General features: G+C 38.5%; 1 protein-coding gene across 2 annotated transcripts; it reads right to left on the bottom strand.

The window, feature by feature from the left end:
* Nucleotides 1-1506: 1506 nt before the first annotated feature.
* On the bottom strand, nucleotides 1507-13079 carry gprc5bb (G protein-coupled receptor, class C, group 5, member Bb). Of its 2 annotated transcripts, none has more exons than XM_026170208.1 (5): nucleotides 12898-13079; nucleotides 12245-12795; nucleotides 10414-11524; nucleotides 4891-5003; nucleotides 1507-4767 (listed from the first exon to the last, which is right to left on the bottom strand). In XM_026170208.1, the coding sequence occupies exons 3-5, from the start codon at nucleotides 11522-11524 to the stop codon at nucleotides 4723-4725; spliced, it is 1269 nt and encodes a 422-aa protein (XP_026025993.1). In that variant the 5' UTR covers nucleotides 12245-12795; nucleotides 12898-13079; the 3' UTR covers nucleotides 1507-4722. The 2 variants fall into 2 exon arrangements, with proteins under 2 accessions (XP_026025993.1, XP_026025994.1); XM_026170209.1 differs by having other exon boundaries at nucleotides 12245-12702.
* Between the last annotated feature and the right edge of the window lie 4210 nt (nucleotides 13080-17289).

Here is a 17289-nt window from a genome sequence, read left to right as displayed (position 1 = left end):
CAGACGTATGTAGTTAGATGTATGATTTGCTTATGATAATGTTAAATACCCTCAAGTTATTACTGTCAGTGTCATTGAGGAAAAGTGACGATGCAAGTCAGCAACGCCTAACAGACGTCTCTTTGAAACATGTCTTGTGATTTGAGGCTGACTTTAAAGCATGATCTCACTTGAAACTTGCAAAATAAATAACAATGCTGTGTATTTAAGGTTATTATGCATACTTTTTATAGTGGGATTTTAGATATGGTTGTGTGTGCTGAATTTCTTGTGCAGGTGGCAGAATTTCTTATGAAATGGCAAGGGGAGTGAGATGAGCCTAATGTGCCCCTGTCAAAGTTGTACTTCCCCCTTTTTGGGTGACATTCCAGTATTGACAATACACTTGTGACAGCAGATAATATCATTGAGCTTCAAATGCACTTTGTTCATGACACAAATAACAGCTCAATTATTCCAAGCCACTTACTTACCACAGGGGAAGGATGCATTTTACACCAGATGTCCTTCCTAATGTAACCCTCCCATTTATTCAGGCTTGTGATCCCTGAGGCTGGGTTTGTGTCGAAAAAACAGGTATCTTTCAAAGCAGGATCCACAACTTAAACACATAGTTTGAGGAGAAATTTTGGGAGTTTGGCAGCGAAATCCCTGTTATTTTAACAGTGAATTCACCCTGCTGACTTCTGTTACAACCAGGGATTAAAATGGTCTGAAATGATGTGGCACCTTAAGTAAATTAGTGATTTACATCTCTTTAACGCATGATAAAATCAAGCCACTTAATTATTCATGTTTTGTGTCCAGCATTCTTACAAGCCTTTCTAAACATAGGCTCACCCCCCCGACATCCCCTTTAGTCTAAACAAAGCCAGAAGCCAGCGACAGGTCTCCGATGCCTTTATTGACATGTAACCCTCCCCCTGCAACCTCTTGTAGCCAGCCATTGCAGATCCAGCCATTAGCTTTATACTCTTCCATGTGCATGACAGTCATTTTGACCAAGCATACAGTTTTCTGTCACCCAGCTTTCATTTTGGAAATGGACGTTTAAGAAGCCGCATCCGAATCCAGCTCTGCTCCTAGTAGCTAGCTGCAATCCTCCTCCATCTCCATCATCCAGCAGGCCATGCTTTTGCAGGTCCCTGACGTTCTTACTACTGAAAGCTTACTTATTTTTAGAAGACTCCCACATGCAGTGAGGATTTTTGGCTATTTATGTGATATGACTTGGCTCGTGATTTAACATAACACAGAGAAGGGGGATGTGTGTGCCTTCATATCAGTAGTTTCAGTCCTACTAAATAACACTCAAAGCTAATGATATAGCTTAAGTATCATAAGCAGATTTGCATATATATTAAGTTTTAAAATACACTCTAGATCAGGATTGTTAAGGAGAATGTGTGGACTAATATGTGGACCAATTTTAAGGATAATCTTTTCAGGAAACATACATTTATATGCTTGAAGTGTTGCTTGGAAACCAGTTTGGTGTTAAAACAGTTGCACCATTTCTTTCTTTATTTGTGATTCAGTTACAGTGCACTGAACACTTGACGACGATACATCTGAACTAGATGTAGTAGTACCTGACTTTATAGTTATCCCAACAATAAAAACAACAACACCAGGGTATATTTAACAGAATAGGTGCACTGATGTATTAGTCACTTTGTGCAAATCACATTACAGACATTCATGTTATGCTGCCATAAAACAGTGACAGAGCTATCATTATAAGAGGATCTCAAAAAAGAAATACCAGTGCTTTTTCACATTTGGAACAACTACAGTACATGTTTAAAAATCAGTTATATAGGCTTAATACATTAAAAAAAATCCTACAATGATCATATTTTCATTGTACTATATTAGAACACAAGGCTTTACACAAAAGTAAAATCACTCACAGTTTAGTTGTTTAGTGTTATAGTAAGAAGAAATGGTCTCAAGATTAGAGAAGAACATTGTGAGACCTGCTTTTCAACCTCATTTTACTAACTTGTTCAGGATTGGATTCAGAATTCAGTCTCAAAGTTAACTGAGTCTTAATAGGTTAAATTCAACACAAACTTTTCAGCATTGTAATTAAATGGGCTTGATTTACTAAACAGGACAAAATAGTGCGTGAGCACGATCCCCAAATAGCACTTACAGGTGTGGTTAGTTATCTAAACACACCCACTTTCAGTTCATTATAATATCAATTGCAAAAAATGTGATATGCTGTTTTTCAGTGTAAAATATCACGACTGGATCGGTCACAAAAATCTCTGAAATCCCACCTCTGACATGCAATCTTGTTACTGCAATGTCTTTGTTAATACTGATGTTACTTTTTTTTCACACCAAAACCCAATTTCTGCTTGTGCAATACGTCAGCAAATCTGGCCCAAAATATCAAAGGTTTCCAGATAAATTTACAGTTATGCCAAATCTTTTCATTTTGTTTCATGGAATTTAAAGTTTAACTGTAAAGTGGGAAGAAAATGCAAGAAAACCCTTTGGAATTATCAAAATAACCCTACATGTAAACTTACATGTGATATCCCACATAGTGTTATCATTTTGGGCCACTTTTGTTTCTGTTGCGCCTGGGACTCCACCAAGTGATCACCACCATTAAGCTTCAGTATAATGTAAGGATGGGTGGTATTAAGCTGAAGTCTAGTAGAGGTTAGGTAAGAAGGTAATAATGAGAACAATAAGCCTAACCTGAAGTAAAATCATCATCTCTGTCTTGCCAACATACCATAAAGCCTGCTTTGTTGTCATTTTGACTGAGGTGGGACCATAATACACAAAATTAATGTTTTGTTGTAGTCAAAAAATGTGAAACAACCGATTAAGACCTTAAACTCATAGGGGAAGTTCTTACAAAGGTGGGAATCAAGGGAGCCCAGACTTTTATAAATTTTGACTTCTTTTTGCAACATCAAGGGCCCCTGCTGACCGTTAGAAAGAACCCATGTTTAAGGCACTTTGGCACTAGCTTTACTTATCAGACTCAGAAGCTACAGCCATCTTTTATATACATTTTATGGCTTTCTGGAATGAATTTATTAACCAGTGTACTACAGAATGATTTCAGTGAAATATAATCCTAAAATGAACCCAGGAGCATCGTTATATGACAGTTTAGGGAGGTATAAGATCCAAGGTTCATCATTTTTCCTTTGTCAATATATATATTCACTATGTTTAATGAAGACTAATGACAGCTGTTTATTTCTCACCACCAGTTAATGGATAAAAACCCAATAAAAAAATTTAGATTTTTAATTCCAAAGGGTTTACTTTTTCTGCCATTTTTAAGATTTTATCATACATCTAAAAAATGTTGATAATGCACAATAAACTCTGCAAGACAAAACAGTCTGACCACAGAAACGGTTACCTGTTTCTTTTAGGTTTACACATACCTGGCCTTCCTCAGCAACGGGATTTGCTTGATTGTCCAGAAATTGTTTTATTTTTAAATGTAAATTTTCTGACTTATTGGCTTAGAGGGGTGAGACTGTTTTGTCAATGATCTCTCCAATGCCAATTTATTAGAAACACAAACAACTGGTCATTTTCTTTAGTATACAGTTATTAAAATTCTAGAAAACAAAACACTTATGTTTTGACAAAATACATTACCTTTAAACTGTGCTTTTACATGCATGTCCAGTAATGTCAAATATCACAATTCCCAGATGTAATCAGTGCTGATAAAGTGCAAAATTACAGCCACTAACAGTAAACCCTATTTACTAATACTGCAGGATTAGTGCTGCAGTATTAAATGGCTTTTTATCATAGGCTTATTAAAAATTAACCTTGTTTAAAAAAAACAATCCACAAGCTGTAGAGTTTTTATTCACCTTTTAAAATCTATTTGATAGTCCTCCACAGCCCTGCACGAGATCTGCTGAATACAAAGCCTTTATGAGTAAACACTGTGAATGTGGCAAACTGCCCAACAGTACTTATATTGGAAAGGCGAGGGATAGAGAGAAAATCACTATGCGAATCCTTTGGGACTTTCCAGGATGAAAAACAGAGGCTGTGCAAGCATTGTGGGTGTAAGCAGGTATTTTACATACCTATCCTAACAGCTTATTTGTAGTTGTAGCTTGAATGCAAACAAAAAAATAATAATAATAATAAATGACATACAAAGTGCATTTTTATGAAGTAAGCATGGTTGATAAACAAAAGTTAGAATGTTGCAGCACTGGTTTGGTGCTGCTCAGGCAAAAGAGTTTACCTCAACACATTCAAGTCTTCCTCTAAGCTCAACTCTGTCATGGTTTAACAACAGGTCATTCAATATGTCTCTTTTAATATAATATAATTAAAAAAAAAACACTTTAAATATAACATTTAGTTGTGCTAATAGACTTCTTGTTCTTGTGTGTATGTATTATAATTCAGATTACACGTGTTCATCGAAAAATGCATCATCGAAAAATATCACTTTACTGAGAGATGTCGCTTTCTCTTCCCTCTCTTGTTCCTTTACATCCATCAAAAAAGCCTTCGGGAAAATGTAGGCAAAAATACCACTAGTTTCTTTTTAAAATGCCAAATCTGCACATGTGTGGCAAAAAACACAAACACAGTAAACATAGCTATCTCTTATGAAGTCGCTTCTTTGTGATATGTACCGTCTTTAATACTTCTTCCCTCAAAAATGTGACTGAAGTGTGTCCTCTTCAACATTTGCCCCGTATATTACCATAACCGTCGTCCAGTGTAGTTAACTGGGGCTGTGGGCATCTATAAGACACGAACAAGTAGTGAGAAAGTACAGCATTCTACTGTATCTAATCTACTGTACAGTCATGTTATTCCAGAGTGATTTAGAGGCAAAAACGCAGTTTGTGTTTATGGCATACTTACTGTACCACCGTTCATCACTAGAGCCATCTCGGTAGGTTGGTAGACATGCCCTCTGAAGGCGATACCAGGACGCATACTTCCATGGCTACCGTGGTATGTTCCGCTTCGGAGAGCTGGCACGCACACACACAAAAGATGCATTTGGTACTAAGAATAACCAATGTGTCATCTGATTATAATTATTACATAACCTTGAAAGTCCAAGCAGCTGACTTTAAGTATAACTTTCATACTGATCATATACCTTTTTGTGATCTTTATTTGGATGAATAAACTACAGCCATGTGAAAGAGAAACTTGTCAGAGGGCTCTGCATTGTGTCAGCCACTAAGTACACCCTTACTGCTTCCATAAGAATTAAAAGGGTAAGTGGCATCCAGTTGCTGCTAATCAAATGCACTTGATTTGTTGATCACTGGTTCGTGTGGCACCAACCACATGGGTTGGTGGTTTGTTGATCTGAAGCATTCAGGTGCCACAATCTTCCCAGCAAACATCCCAGTAAATTCGCCCCAAGGTAAGGCCGTGTAGTGCTTAGAGGGAAAAATAACAAACAGCTGCATCTCAGACTCTACAACACTCAGTTAACTTGCAAAATATTTAAATTCTTGACAGCACAGTTAAAAAAGACAAGAAGTATGGCTTGTTTAGAAGGGCTGTCAGAATAATATCGTTCGGACAGACAAAATTAAAGTGAAGATGTTTGGCCAAAATGCCTTTCGCCCAGTTGAAATGCTTTGGTGTGACCTTGTGAGAGGTGTGTGAGTTATTGTTGCCAAAAGTGGTTCAACCAGTAATTGAATCATGGGCTGTACTTAGTTTGTCACAGGACTGCATAGAGTCCATTGAAGATTTATTATTTATTTATTTATTTATTCTTAATGCAGTGAGATGTAGGTGGGTGCCTTTCCATAACAAAATTGCTTACTGCTCATAGCAGTAAGCAATTTAAATGAATTCAGTTCTACATTTTGACTCATTTGAATTAATTGAACACTTGTTTTGTTGCCTTCTTTGTTCTGTTCTCTTTTCATGTCATGCATTTATTTCCCACACTTGTTTTCTCAGTTACTTCATGCCTACTGATTCTGTCTTTGTCCTTTCTGCCTCTGTTCTTTTCTACAGGCATCTCTGTTTCCTGCATGTTTCTGATTTGCAGTAACTTACAAACCTGCTCAGTACATACTGTTGCTGTTGCTCAGTGCCCTTTGTTTCACTCTGCTTTTATAGACAGATTGAGGCAGATGACTGCTCATACTCAGTCTAGTGACGTCCAAGGTTTCTTCTTGTTAGCGTTCATATTAAGTCTCCTGCAAAGACTGAACACTTTAAATTTGCTGGCGTTCTGATTTGTATAAGTTCATTTCATGCCGCACTATGTGACATGGATTTAATATACCTGGGCTGGAAATCAAGTTTGGTTCATGTAGACTCTGTGCTTAATGAAAACTGCTCTGTCACGAGCTATGACGCTTTGCTATTTGTTTCCACTACATTCCCTTAGTTGCTTTCACAAAGGCAGCTGTTGACATGCTGTATTTAAAAAAAAAGGAACTGCTGGTGTTGAGTTGATTAGTGCGTCATTTCAGCTGCATTCCTGGTTGGCTGGTTATTTAATTGAAGTAGGTCACAGCTACCGTGAAATTGTGAGATAGTTATCCTTGATTTCTAACACTGTCAGAATTTTGTCCCAGGCTATCTTTGGTTGCGAGACCATTACAACAGCCAACTTTAACATCTCTCACTGTGCAATGCAGGATCTCATGTTTTGAATTTTTTTAGTAAGTCAGACATGTTAGCAGCCCAACCTCAGTCTCTTAGCAACTTTCTGAAGTCACTACAAGTACAGTGTTGTGTCTTGATGCATGCTCAGTCATCCAGGTAAGTAAATCTCCAAAAGTTGGTTCTGTTCATCTGGACGTAGCGTTTTGTGGGAGAAACGCTTCGTCACTCATCCAAGTGACTTCTTAATTTAATTAATTTAAATTAATTTAATTTAATCTTAATTGTGCAAATTCTCATGACCATTGATCAACAGCCACTGATCAAAGCCCACTGATCAATGGCCATGAGGACCATTCACACAGAGTTGGGGAATGGCTGCAATCACAGCATTGTAAGGTGGTGACAGATGTACCCTTAGGCCCCTCCTCGATTCAGAGATGGTCTTTCCCTTTTCACGTAAATGGCCTCCTTGACTCCGCGCTCAAACCAGCGTTCCTCCCTGTCCAGGATGTGTACATCCTCATCCTTGAAAGAGTGTCCACTGGCCTGTAGGTGTAAATAGACTGCAGAGTCCTGGCCTGATGAGGTAGAGCCACCTCGTCAGGCCAGGACTCCGCAGTCTATTTACACCTACAGGCCAGTGGACACTCTTTCAAGGATGAGGATGTACACATCCTGGACAGGGAGGAACGCTGGTTTGAGCGCGGAGTCAAGGAGGCCATTTACGTGAAAAGGGAAAGACCATCTCTGAATCGAGGAGGGGCCTAAGGGTACATCTGTCACCACCTTACAATGCTGTGATTGCAGCCATTCCCCAACTCTGTGTGAATGGTACTCATGGCCATTGATCAGTGGGCTTTGGTCAGTGGGCTTTGGTCAGTGGCTGTTGATCAATGGTCATGAGAATTTGCACAATTAAGATTAAGGAACTGACCTCCCAGCCCATTGTTCCTTCACTGGGCTGGTTTCAGTCATTATGCAAATGTACTGGTTATAAGATTGGGGAAACCTGCAGTCAGCTGAGACTGAAGAAGTCATTTGGATGAGTGACGAAGCGTTTCTCCCACAAAACGCTACGTCCAGATGAACAGAATCAACTTTTGGAGATACAGTGTTGTGTCTGCACTGTCTTGTGTCTGTATCGTGTATCGACTTAAAAGACATGTGCTTGATGAAGAACGGTTTGATAAACAAGCCCCTTTCCAGTGTTTTTGAAAGGCGTAGCTAATATCAAATCAAAAATGAGCATGTACTTTTTTTAAATTCTCAGTTTCAGCATGTTTTGCAAACATTGCATTCTTTCTTTATTTCCATTGTTTAGACTGTCTGCATTCATTTTTACAGTTTCACCTGAGCAGTGGTCTGATTGGAGTATATAAAAACACCTGTATGGTTATGACTGAATCACTTCCTACTTAGCTTTTCCTCATGGAATGTGACCTCATTAGTTTAGTCCTTATGTATTATTTATAAGCCATAAAATGTGCAGATCTGCATTTTGGTTGGGTTTGTAGAGAGTAAGTGGAATCCCATGTTTTTCTCTCTTCATGAATACATTCCACATTACAGACACTGAAACAAAAAGATGACAAAACATTTCCCATTTCCCAGCAATGTAAGATCTGTGTTATCATTTTTATGGCACAATAAGATAATGCACAACTTGTTTGTGTTAAATATCTGTGCTATGTTGTATTTACTGTTTATTTAAGTGCAACAATTCAAGAAGAATCTAAGTTTTTCTTAGTCTACAGTATGTTCCATTTTTACACGTTTGAATTGTCTTTTGTTTTTTATTTGTTTCATTTATGTTAGGGGAAATAAATTAAACTCAAAACCAATAGTTTAACCTAGAGATTTAGTAATACTACTTTGAAAAGTCATTTGGTTACATGTGTAGGTGCACAGAGTTTGTCTATGGAGACCTGGATGGAGAGTAAAGACCTGCTAAACTGTGAATCATTTTTTAATAAATGTTATGACTGTGTCAGAAATTCCAGAATGATTCACTACATATACTAACCTTAATAGTGAATGATAAAACATGTAACAATAGAATGAGACTCAAACTTCTCATTTGACTGAGATTTTTTTTTAGCAAAATTCTTCTGAACTGTATTTCCCATGTGCCCCAGTGCAAAGGTACACGTATCCCACAGTGCCTCACAAGAAACTGTACAACGGAAGGTCACCATCCAGCCCTCGCATACTATCAAATACTGCATCAAAAGAAAAATGAGAGCAGTGCTGTAACTTAAACTGTCTTGAAAGGATTTGTTAGTATTGCTCAGTATATTATGTCTTAATCACAAAAATGCTTAGCAGTATTTATTTATTTTGCTGATTTTGATCTTTCATTTAAATGATGCATTAGCAATTATGCAATAAATTGGCACTTAGAAAGTCACACCATTAGTGTCCAAGAGTGTTTGCTGTTGGTGGTGTTTTTCTTTTTTCCATTTTGCGACTGAGCTCAGTTCACACTCGTCTACATAACATGACTTAATATGGAGCAGCGAATGGGAATGAGACACAAGCAGTATTTTTATTGTTGTTTGGTTCTTTTGTTTGTATGGGGTTTCTGTTGTTTTTTTTTTTCCATAAACTGAGAAGTGGATCATTTTTAGGTATTACACACACTCACCAGCTGCCCTTACAAACTCACGGTTTTTAAAACATAGCTTAGACTACATTATCAGTTATATAACTAAGAGAAACCTTTACCTTTTACTTTCAACCACAAATTAAATTCTCTTTTAAATTTCTCTTTCTTCTAGATCTGACTGCCTATTAAGAAGTCTAAAAGGATCACCAAATATCATCATCATGCTGGAGACTGCATGTGCCTTTCTATTCCCTTCACTCTTTGTTTATCCTGGCTTATCGAGGCTTAGCTCTTCATCTGTGCATCTCGCTTCAAATAAATATAGCGAGCAATCAAAGTGAGATGACTCATAACTGTACTGCAGTAAAAGCCTGTTGAAAAATCAGACATTTTCTGAGGTTTAATTGGATTCTTCCCATACAGTACCTAGAAATGAGCTTCCCTGTCTGTAAATAAGACTACTTGCCATTCATGGTTGGATGGTGATGTAGTTTTTTTTCATGTATGATGAATGGAAAACTGGCCTGCAATTCAAAGTAGGATTAGTTCAGTTATTACTGTAAAAAAAAAAGAAGGTGATTAAAAGCAGAGGATTGACAAGCAGCAAAGAAGGCAGTAGTGTGTCATGCACCATAACCATGTACCCATCAGATTTTTCATTTTCAGTCTCCGCTTGACTTGAAATATTTTGGTTAACCTTGTGTTTTCATGAACTCGTGAGAGGCTCAAAGAGTTTTAATGGGAAAAATGTAAATGTGGTTGTAAGATACCAATTTTTATATCTAATTGATATTCAGATTGATCTAACATAATTTTATTTTAATTAATATTCTTTTATAAATTATTAATAAAACTAATTTGGAACTGTAACATTAAATGTATTCAATCAATTAAAACGATTTATTTCAATTTTATGTAACATGTCTGAGATTTTAAAAAGACAAACCACATGAATTACTTTTGTTGTTTTCTCCTTTTTCATTTCTCTTCATAAGGTTGTCACGGTCCCCATTTTTGTTGCCAGTTGCCTAGCAACAGTGGTCTCATAATTTACTGTAAAACACTCAAATGCTAAACGTATTTTGCTCTCAACCTAACATATTGAAACTATGACCTAATAAGTTCCCTTTTTTGTTAGATTAGTTATCTCTGTCACTCAGGTATAGACATGCACACACGTCACATAGGCTTACTTGCACTGTGTTCCTCCATTGAAAAGGCCTGGTTCTCTTGGAAGGATCGGTGCGAATGTGCAGGGAGCTCATCTCCGTAATGTGAAGGAGGAGACGTGTGACTGGTGTCAAAGAAGTCTTGCGTGTCGGATTGTGAAGTTTTCAGGAGACACAGGTGAGTCTCTGGGACAGCGTGGAACAGGAGCAGAAGCCATCCCTGAATAACCAGGGCGACAGCCAGTGCAGGCTCATCGAACACTTTTGCATCCTTATTCCCCCCTCCCTTCTCTCTGTTCCCCCTTCCCCTTAACGTCTGGCTGCCGTAAAGGTAAAACCCCAGCCAGGCCACCCATAGTAATGCTGATGCGAGACTGGACAGGACGAGCCAGATTGCGTTACACTTCCATTTCCGTCTTTCACTATCTCCTTCTCTGTCTTCGTCATTGCCACTTCCTCCATCTACTGCCAGCTCTCCACCACACAGCACCACCCCAAGAGAGAGACCCATGGCTATGAGAAGAAGCCCCAAAGTGTAACTGCAGGTAAGGGCAAAGTCTAAAGGTGGATATTCACAGGCTGGGTGACCCTCCCTAACTACAGTCAGCAGCACCCATTCGGCAGAGATTATCCCCTGAACCAAGGCCAAGGCCAGACCGAGTGCTGCAAGGGAGCTGCCAGATGGGCTTGCCTTTCCAGCTACCAGCCTCCTGAGCCTCACACCCTGCACCAGTAAGCTGGAAAAGCAGAGGGCAAAAAGGGGTCCCCAAAAGGCCCTTCGAACCACACAGAGCGCCTGGTTCTTCCCCACCAGGAAAGCCAGAGAGATGGTAAAAAGCCCAAGAAGTGTGCCCAGAAGCAGGAGTAGAGGCCCCAGGCTGGAGCGCTTGGCAGGATCAGAAATGGAGCGCATCTTGACTAGCAGGAGCACAGCGAGGACCACTGATGTGAGACCACCGCTGCAGGCCACAGTTTCCAGAACAACACCCCAGACTGATTCCAGGTCGCAGAGCACCCTGTATGGAGGATCCACATCCACACTACATCCCCGGGGAGGAGGTGGCGGAGGAGAGGGGTGGGATGACCCATAGCAAATGAGTGGCAGGAGGCAGATGATAATGTGGCTGAGAGCCATCTTAGAGACAGAGACAGAAAACAGTGTACTGGTGAGAAGAGACAGAGAAAGGGTTAAAAGAAAGAGACAAAGATACAAGTACAGGAAGGTTACACTGGGGTGAAAGCTCCAGAGAAGAGGGAGGCAGGGATGTGAGTGTGAAGGTAAATTTCTGCATATTAGTTCCTACTGCATCCTCACAACACCGTAGAAACAGCAGTCAATATCTGTTAACATCCAATATACCTGTTGTGTGAGATGTTTCAAACACACACAGACACATACTCGCGCATTCAATCCACACGACAGACCTGCTTTTAGCACTGGGCAATAGTTTCCATGGAAACGGGAAACAGCGTGGGCTGGCTACATTGCACACTGGGCTTTTGAGAAGTCGAGTTCAGTACCCCAAATCACAGAAAAACATAGGAGTATGCACACACACACACACACACAGACTCAGTGTTTGTACTGATTACTGAGAATCACATTGGTTAAAAGGTTTCCTTAGAATGACTCCAATCACAGTATAAACCCAATCAATTCAACATTGTACAAAAAAGTTTTAACCCTCAAACTGTAAACAAGCAAAGGCAGAAATGTCCTTTTAAGGTCTGAAACTGAAATACAAGAATAGGTTAATACACATAATGAACACAAGCACAAACCAAATAAAAAAAATAAACAAAACATCATCAAAATTTCAACACAGTTTGATTTTTCTAAGAATCTCCAACTCACCTCAGATAAAGTCTTCACTTGATTTCCTATTATTGAGGGTGCAGAGGTATCATAATTTTCCACAAATCATTTTTGGCATCACTTCACTTAGTTGAAGTAATTTTGTATTCCCTGTTAATGAAATCCTTGAGGCAGCAGAAACAAGTCGGTTTCCATTTTGTCTTTCAAAATGTCGCTGTCTGTGCTCACAGCTTCCACTGTTTTAAAGTACAAAATAACACAATTTGAAAGACCAGTAAATGTCCTGCTGATGCACTGACTTGTCCAGCTGCTCCAAGAAGAATCCACAATTATGATGCATGCCTTGATACTTCACACACCCACACAGTCAAATATATCTTCTGTCTCTTTCACTCGTCTCTCTCACTCTCTGCCTCACTCTCTCGCTCCCTCTGTCGTCTTTCTATCCATTCTGTCTGCATGTCTGCGCCGCTCTCTCTCCCTGCTTCACGCTGAATCTGTGGAGGTGTCAGAGATGCAATCCCAGCTTACTTTCGTTCACCCACACACTGGGAGTATGTTGAGTATGATTTGCAGATGCACCTGTATAACTAGGAAGAAGATAGGAAATAAGTGCAGTACACAAACATCTCACAGTCAGCCCAGGATTAGTCACTAATTTGCACATTCAAGCTCCCACGTCTTCCTCTTACCACTTGTAAAAGTCTTCTGCACACCCATAGTTGTGGGAGGTATAGATTCATCTTTCATCAATAAATTATACCAAAGCTATTTTTTCAGGTGGCAAGATGTCTATTGATGGTTTGCATGTGTCAACATGATATAAAATGATGGGTGTCATGTGGTCAGTCTACACAGGTGAGCCTTGTGGCCATGTATCTATTCTAGTAGAGTGTTGCATAATCTTCTGGAAGACATGATTCAGCCAAGTCTGCTTAGACAGGATTAATCCTTTACCCTGCATGTGATGTTAGAAAGGGACACGGCATTGGGAAAGTCATAATGAGCAGCTACCATTGTCACTGAGCCAGTTTGGATTAGTGTGTGAGAAACTGGTTCTGACAGATGTATGAGCTCAGTGATAGTGAGCAGGCAGGAAAAAACAAAGCTGGTTTGTGGTACACAAATAAGTAAAGCATAGACTGTATAAAAAAGGACATAGCCATGATTTGTAAAGTTGTGAAGTCTTAATTCGAGGATTTCTGTCACGACCTTGTTGATTACATGGAAGTGAGCATAATGTGGAGTGCTAGGTCGTCTGCTAATGCTAGCAAGCTGCATCCATAGACTCAATAAACAGACCCACATACCTCCTTATTACTATTAACAAAATACTGCTCACCAGAAATGTTGCACAGACCTCCTGAGCAGACTGGTAATATAGAAAGCCATTGTCTTTGGTCAGCAGGGAGCATTAAAAATGTTCCAAGAGGCACCAAGATTCTGTGCTTGAATGAGCTGAGGGGAAGCGCCAGTTAAAGGTAATATCTCCATAACTATAATAACTTTATGCAGCTATTAAGATTTGGTAAGTTATCTGCCGAGATCAAAACTTTATTTATTTTGATACATTTCTTTATTATGCTCTAATTTAATACGGCAGTCTACGAGGATCAACTGTTTTGGAGACAGCTTCAAGTGGCCATTAGACGAGCTTAATTTTCAGTGCTGGACAACAAGTATGCACACTAGTGTCATGCTGAGTCGATCATGTCAGTGTAATCCAGATAATGAGCCCTCACATGCAGGCAAGCAGCAGCTTAAGTTTATAATTATAGATGAATAGAGTGATGATGAATTGTTTCTTCTGTGCAGCTCATTGTCATTTAATCCTGCTACTAAAATGATTAAAAGTTACTAGAATAAAATAGTAATAATGCCTGATTACCTAGGTTGGCATTACCCTAAACATTATAAATAAACGAGTTGTCCTTGAGGTACCATTAAAAAAGGTCACGTCTGTGCAGTAAACACAAAGTAACAACTTGCAGTCATTTAGTGTAGTTTAGAATGGCATTTTGATTGATGTGAAAATGCAAACAATCATCTGAATTTCAGACACATTACAGCATAATATATACAAAGCCTCTAAAGCTCAATAATTACCACAATATGCTGTATAAAGCTTGTTTAATTTTCTTTTTCTACATTTAACAGAGTGTCAAATATGAATCCAATTTTCAGGCAGTTGCTTCCTTGTATGTGCAGTCTAGTGCATGATGCCACTGGGGACGTAGATGCTTGCTACGGAGCTCCGCAAGGGACATTGGAGAAAAAAAAACAGTAAAGCTAAATTTATGCGAGATCTCGCAAAATAGGCTGCATCCTTCACAGGTCGCAGTTGAAGGACGAGACGGTGTATCCATCGTGGCCCAACGTATTCCAGAATTCATAGCGTGGCCCAGCCGGCTCCAGTATCCAACAATGCAGGCAGCTACGTAGTTTTAATATTAGTCTTTATGGGTCACAAAATAAACTTTTCAGATAATTTCATGCATGAATGTAGCTGTGTATATTTTAAGTTTGATTCTGTAAAAAGTGACAAAAACATTAGCGTTTACTGTACACTCTGTGTGGGAAGAAAACTTTCTACAGCAAAAAATTAAACTTCAAATCTGTGCAAGCACCTAGCAAGCCACCACGGGAATGTGAAATTCACAGAGAAACGCCCACTGACATGACTGTTGCAGCACCGGGCACCCACCCCACTCCTGCTAAACAGGTGAAAATAGCTTGAATAGCAACAGGACCTAGTGCCACTGAATCTTTGATTTTATTTATTTTTTGCTGTGTTTTACTTGCAGCTATTTGAAAGAGCGAGTGTAAACACAAAACATTATTTTATTTTATATGCTGGAATATGCAGAAAATAGGTCTAAATGTTAAACAAATTTCTTCAAGCCAAAGACTGTTGCATATAATTTAATTTTTGCTTAATGTAATGTGCATAAAATTAAAAAAAATTAAAACTAATAAAACAATTTTTAACAAGAGGCTTTCCATTTGATTCAATTTTATATGATGGATTATGCATAAAAAATAGAACTGTGCTAAAAGGTCTGTTGCTTTATTACGTATTCAGGTTGTTTATCATGTTTTTTGAAAGGTAACTAAGTAACTAAGTACTTTTGAAAATAAGTAATGATTAAAGCAATGGGATTACTTTTTTTTTGAGAGTTAATCAGTAATTAGTAACTAATTATCCTTTTCAAGTAACTTGACCAACACTGGTCCTGACCTCATGATAATTAAGATGACATCATGCAGTTTGAATGCAGTTTAATAAATAGATCTTTTGCCACAGACTTAAAATATTTGACAAACCTTCACAGGTTGATATTTAGAGTTTGCATGTGTTTCCTGTTTTGTCCCTGTGAGCATTTACGACAGAAATGGAGAAGCGCTAACAGAATTCATCAGTCCTAATCTTGTTAATCTAGGAGTGTCTATTGTCACATTCCAAAAAAGAGGCATATTCCAGCTTTATACCACCTCAGGTCTCTTCTCAGTCCAGAGCCACACTGAACCCTAGTTATTATGTTTCATATAGGGGCTCCCATGGGAATGACATAATGTCTTATCTTCAGCATCCTTACAATATATGCCGTAAAATGCACATTGATTAGGCAAAATATGTTTGTCTTTAAAAATATAGTCATCTAAGAAAGCATGGATGGACACATGGCTGGAAACCCAGATTTACATTGTAATTATTAACAATAAAACCATGGCCATCAGTAGTGTAATTTGCTATCAAAACATACATGAAAAGACAGCATTGAACCTGCAAGGACTCAGTTTTTATTATACTATAATAAGGACAGTGAACTATAATATACTTATATACTATACTATATTATCACTGATGCTGTTATTATTTAGAAAAGGTAGAAATGATCTTTTAAGCATACTCAAAATGCACTAATATTATACAACAGCAGCTCTGCACTGGCAGCTATAATCAAATCATCCTGCTTATCAAATGTTAACTTCCTGCTTGTTTAGAAGTTGATTGAAGAAGTTTAAATATGTGAAGTGGAGTTAAAGTCAGGAGACTAGGAGTGTACCTGACATGGGTGGATGGTGTGTATGCAGGAGTTTAAATGGTGATACTAAAAGCTCCTCCTGAAAATACTCTTTTATCAACACCCACTGTGTCAAATACTGGCATTACATTAGATGTCACTGACTGTTTTAAGTGCAAACAGATACAAAGTCCTGGTGTTTTTACCTCATTTGAGTCCCAACTCCTGACTTTAAGCTGTCCCGTGGTTCTAATTATAGTCATCTATCATCCACCTAAATATAACGACTTTTTTCCTTCGGAATTTTCAGACTTCTTGACATGTTTTATCGCTCACTATGAAAGGATTCTTATATGGGGGGACTTTAATATTCATCTGTGTTGTGAGGATAAACCCCTGGTCAAAGATTTCTTAAATGTAATTGATTCCTCAAATTTCACACAATCTGTGTCTGGGCCAACATGTAAAGGCCACACCCTAGACGACGCCCCGCCACACACATTAACCTGGTAAAATACATATTTAGGCAGAATTTTGCAAATATCTATTTTTCATTTTTCAGCAGCATAGTGCTTTTTTTCGAATTATTTTTAAAAGTCAAGTCAAGGCTCCAAAAGCCCAAAGGCGACATAAGGGTGGCGGCTCACAACAGTTTTTGTTTGCTACATGGATCATTTTAGTTCAGGTTGGTGTCTTTCCTTTTGTTATATTTTTTTTAAGAGTTCAAAATGTAATTTTCTCTGTAGCACTTCATGGATTTCATAAGCAACACACCTTAGTTGTTCACACAAAGCATAAAGGTATAAAACAATATATACGGTGTTATCTTCATTTTAGATGTCAAAAAGTATTTGCGGCTCCCAGTGTTTTCTTTTGCATGGAAACCAGGTCCAAATGGCTCTTTGGGTCTTAAAGGCTGCTGACCCCTGCCCTAGACCTTGTCTTGGGTTATGGACTGAATGTATCGGTGACTGAAAACTGTGTTTTACCTATTTTAGACCACTCAGTAATTTTAGTTGATATTTTAATCCCTAAATCTTCAGCTTCTGACAAGGGAAA

The sequence above is a fragment of the Astatotilapia calliptera genome, chromosome 6, assembly GCF_900246225.1.
Source record: "Astatotilapia calliptera chromosome 6, fAstCal1.2, whole genome shotgun sequence".
NCBI lineage: Eukaryota > Metazoa > Chordata > Actinopteri > Cichliformes > Cichlidae > Astatotilapia > Astatotilapia calliptera.
The sequence above is the reverse complement of the archived record's forward strand: the minus strand, read 5'-3'. Positions and strand labels throughout refer to the sequence as shown.

What these genes read in the sequence shown, in the direction of transcription:
- gprc5bb (XM_026170208.1), bottom strand. Translation starts at nt 11,524, where the DNA reads ATGGCTCTCAGCCACATTATCATCTGCCTCCTGCCACTCATTTGCTAT. An exon ending in AATGGAGGAACACAGTGCAA is followed by an intron (nt 5,004 to 10,413) that starts GTAAGCCTATGT and finishes TGTGCGTGCCAG; the next exon opens with CTCTCCGAAGCGGAACATAC. An exon ending in TAGTGATGAACGGTGGTACA is followed by an intron (nt 4,768 to 4,890) that starts GTAAGTATGCCA and finishes CGTGTCTTATAG; the next exon opens with ATGCCCACAGCCCCAGTTAA.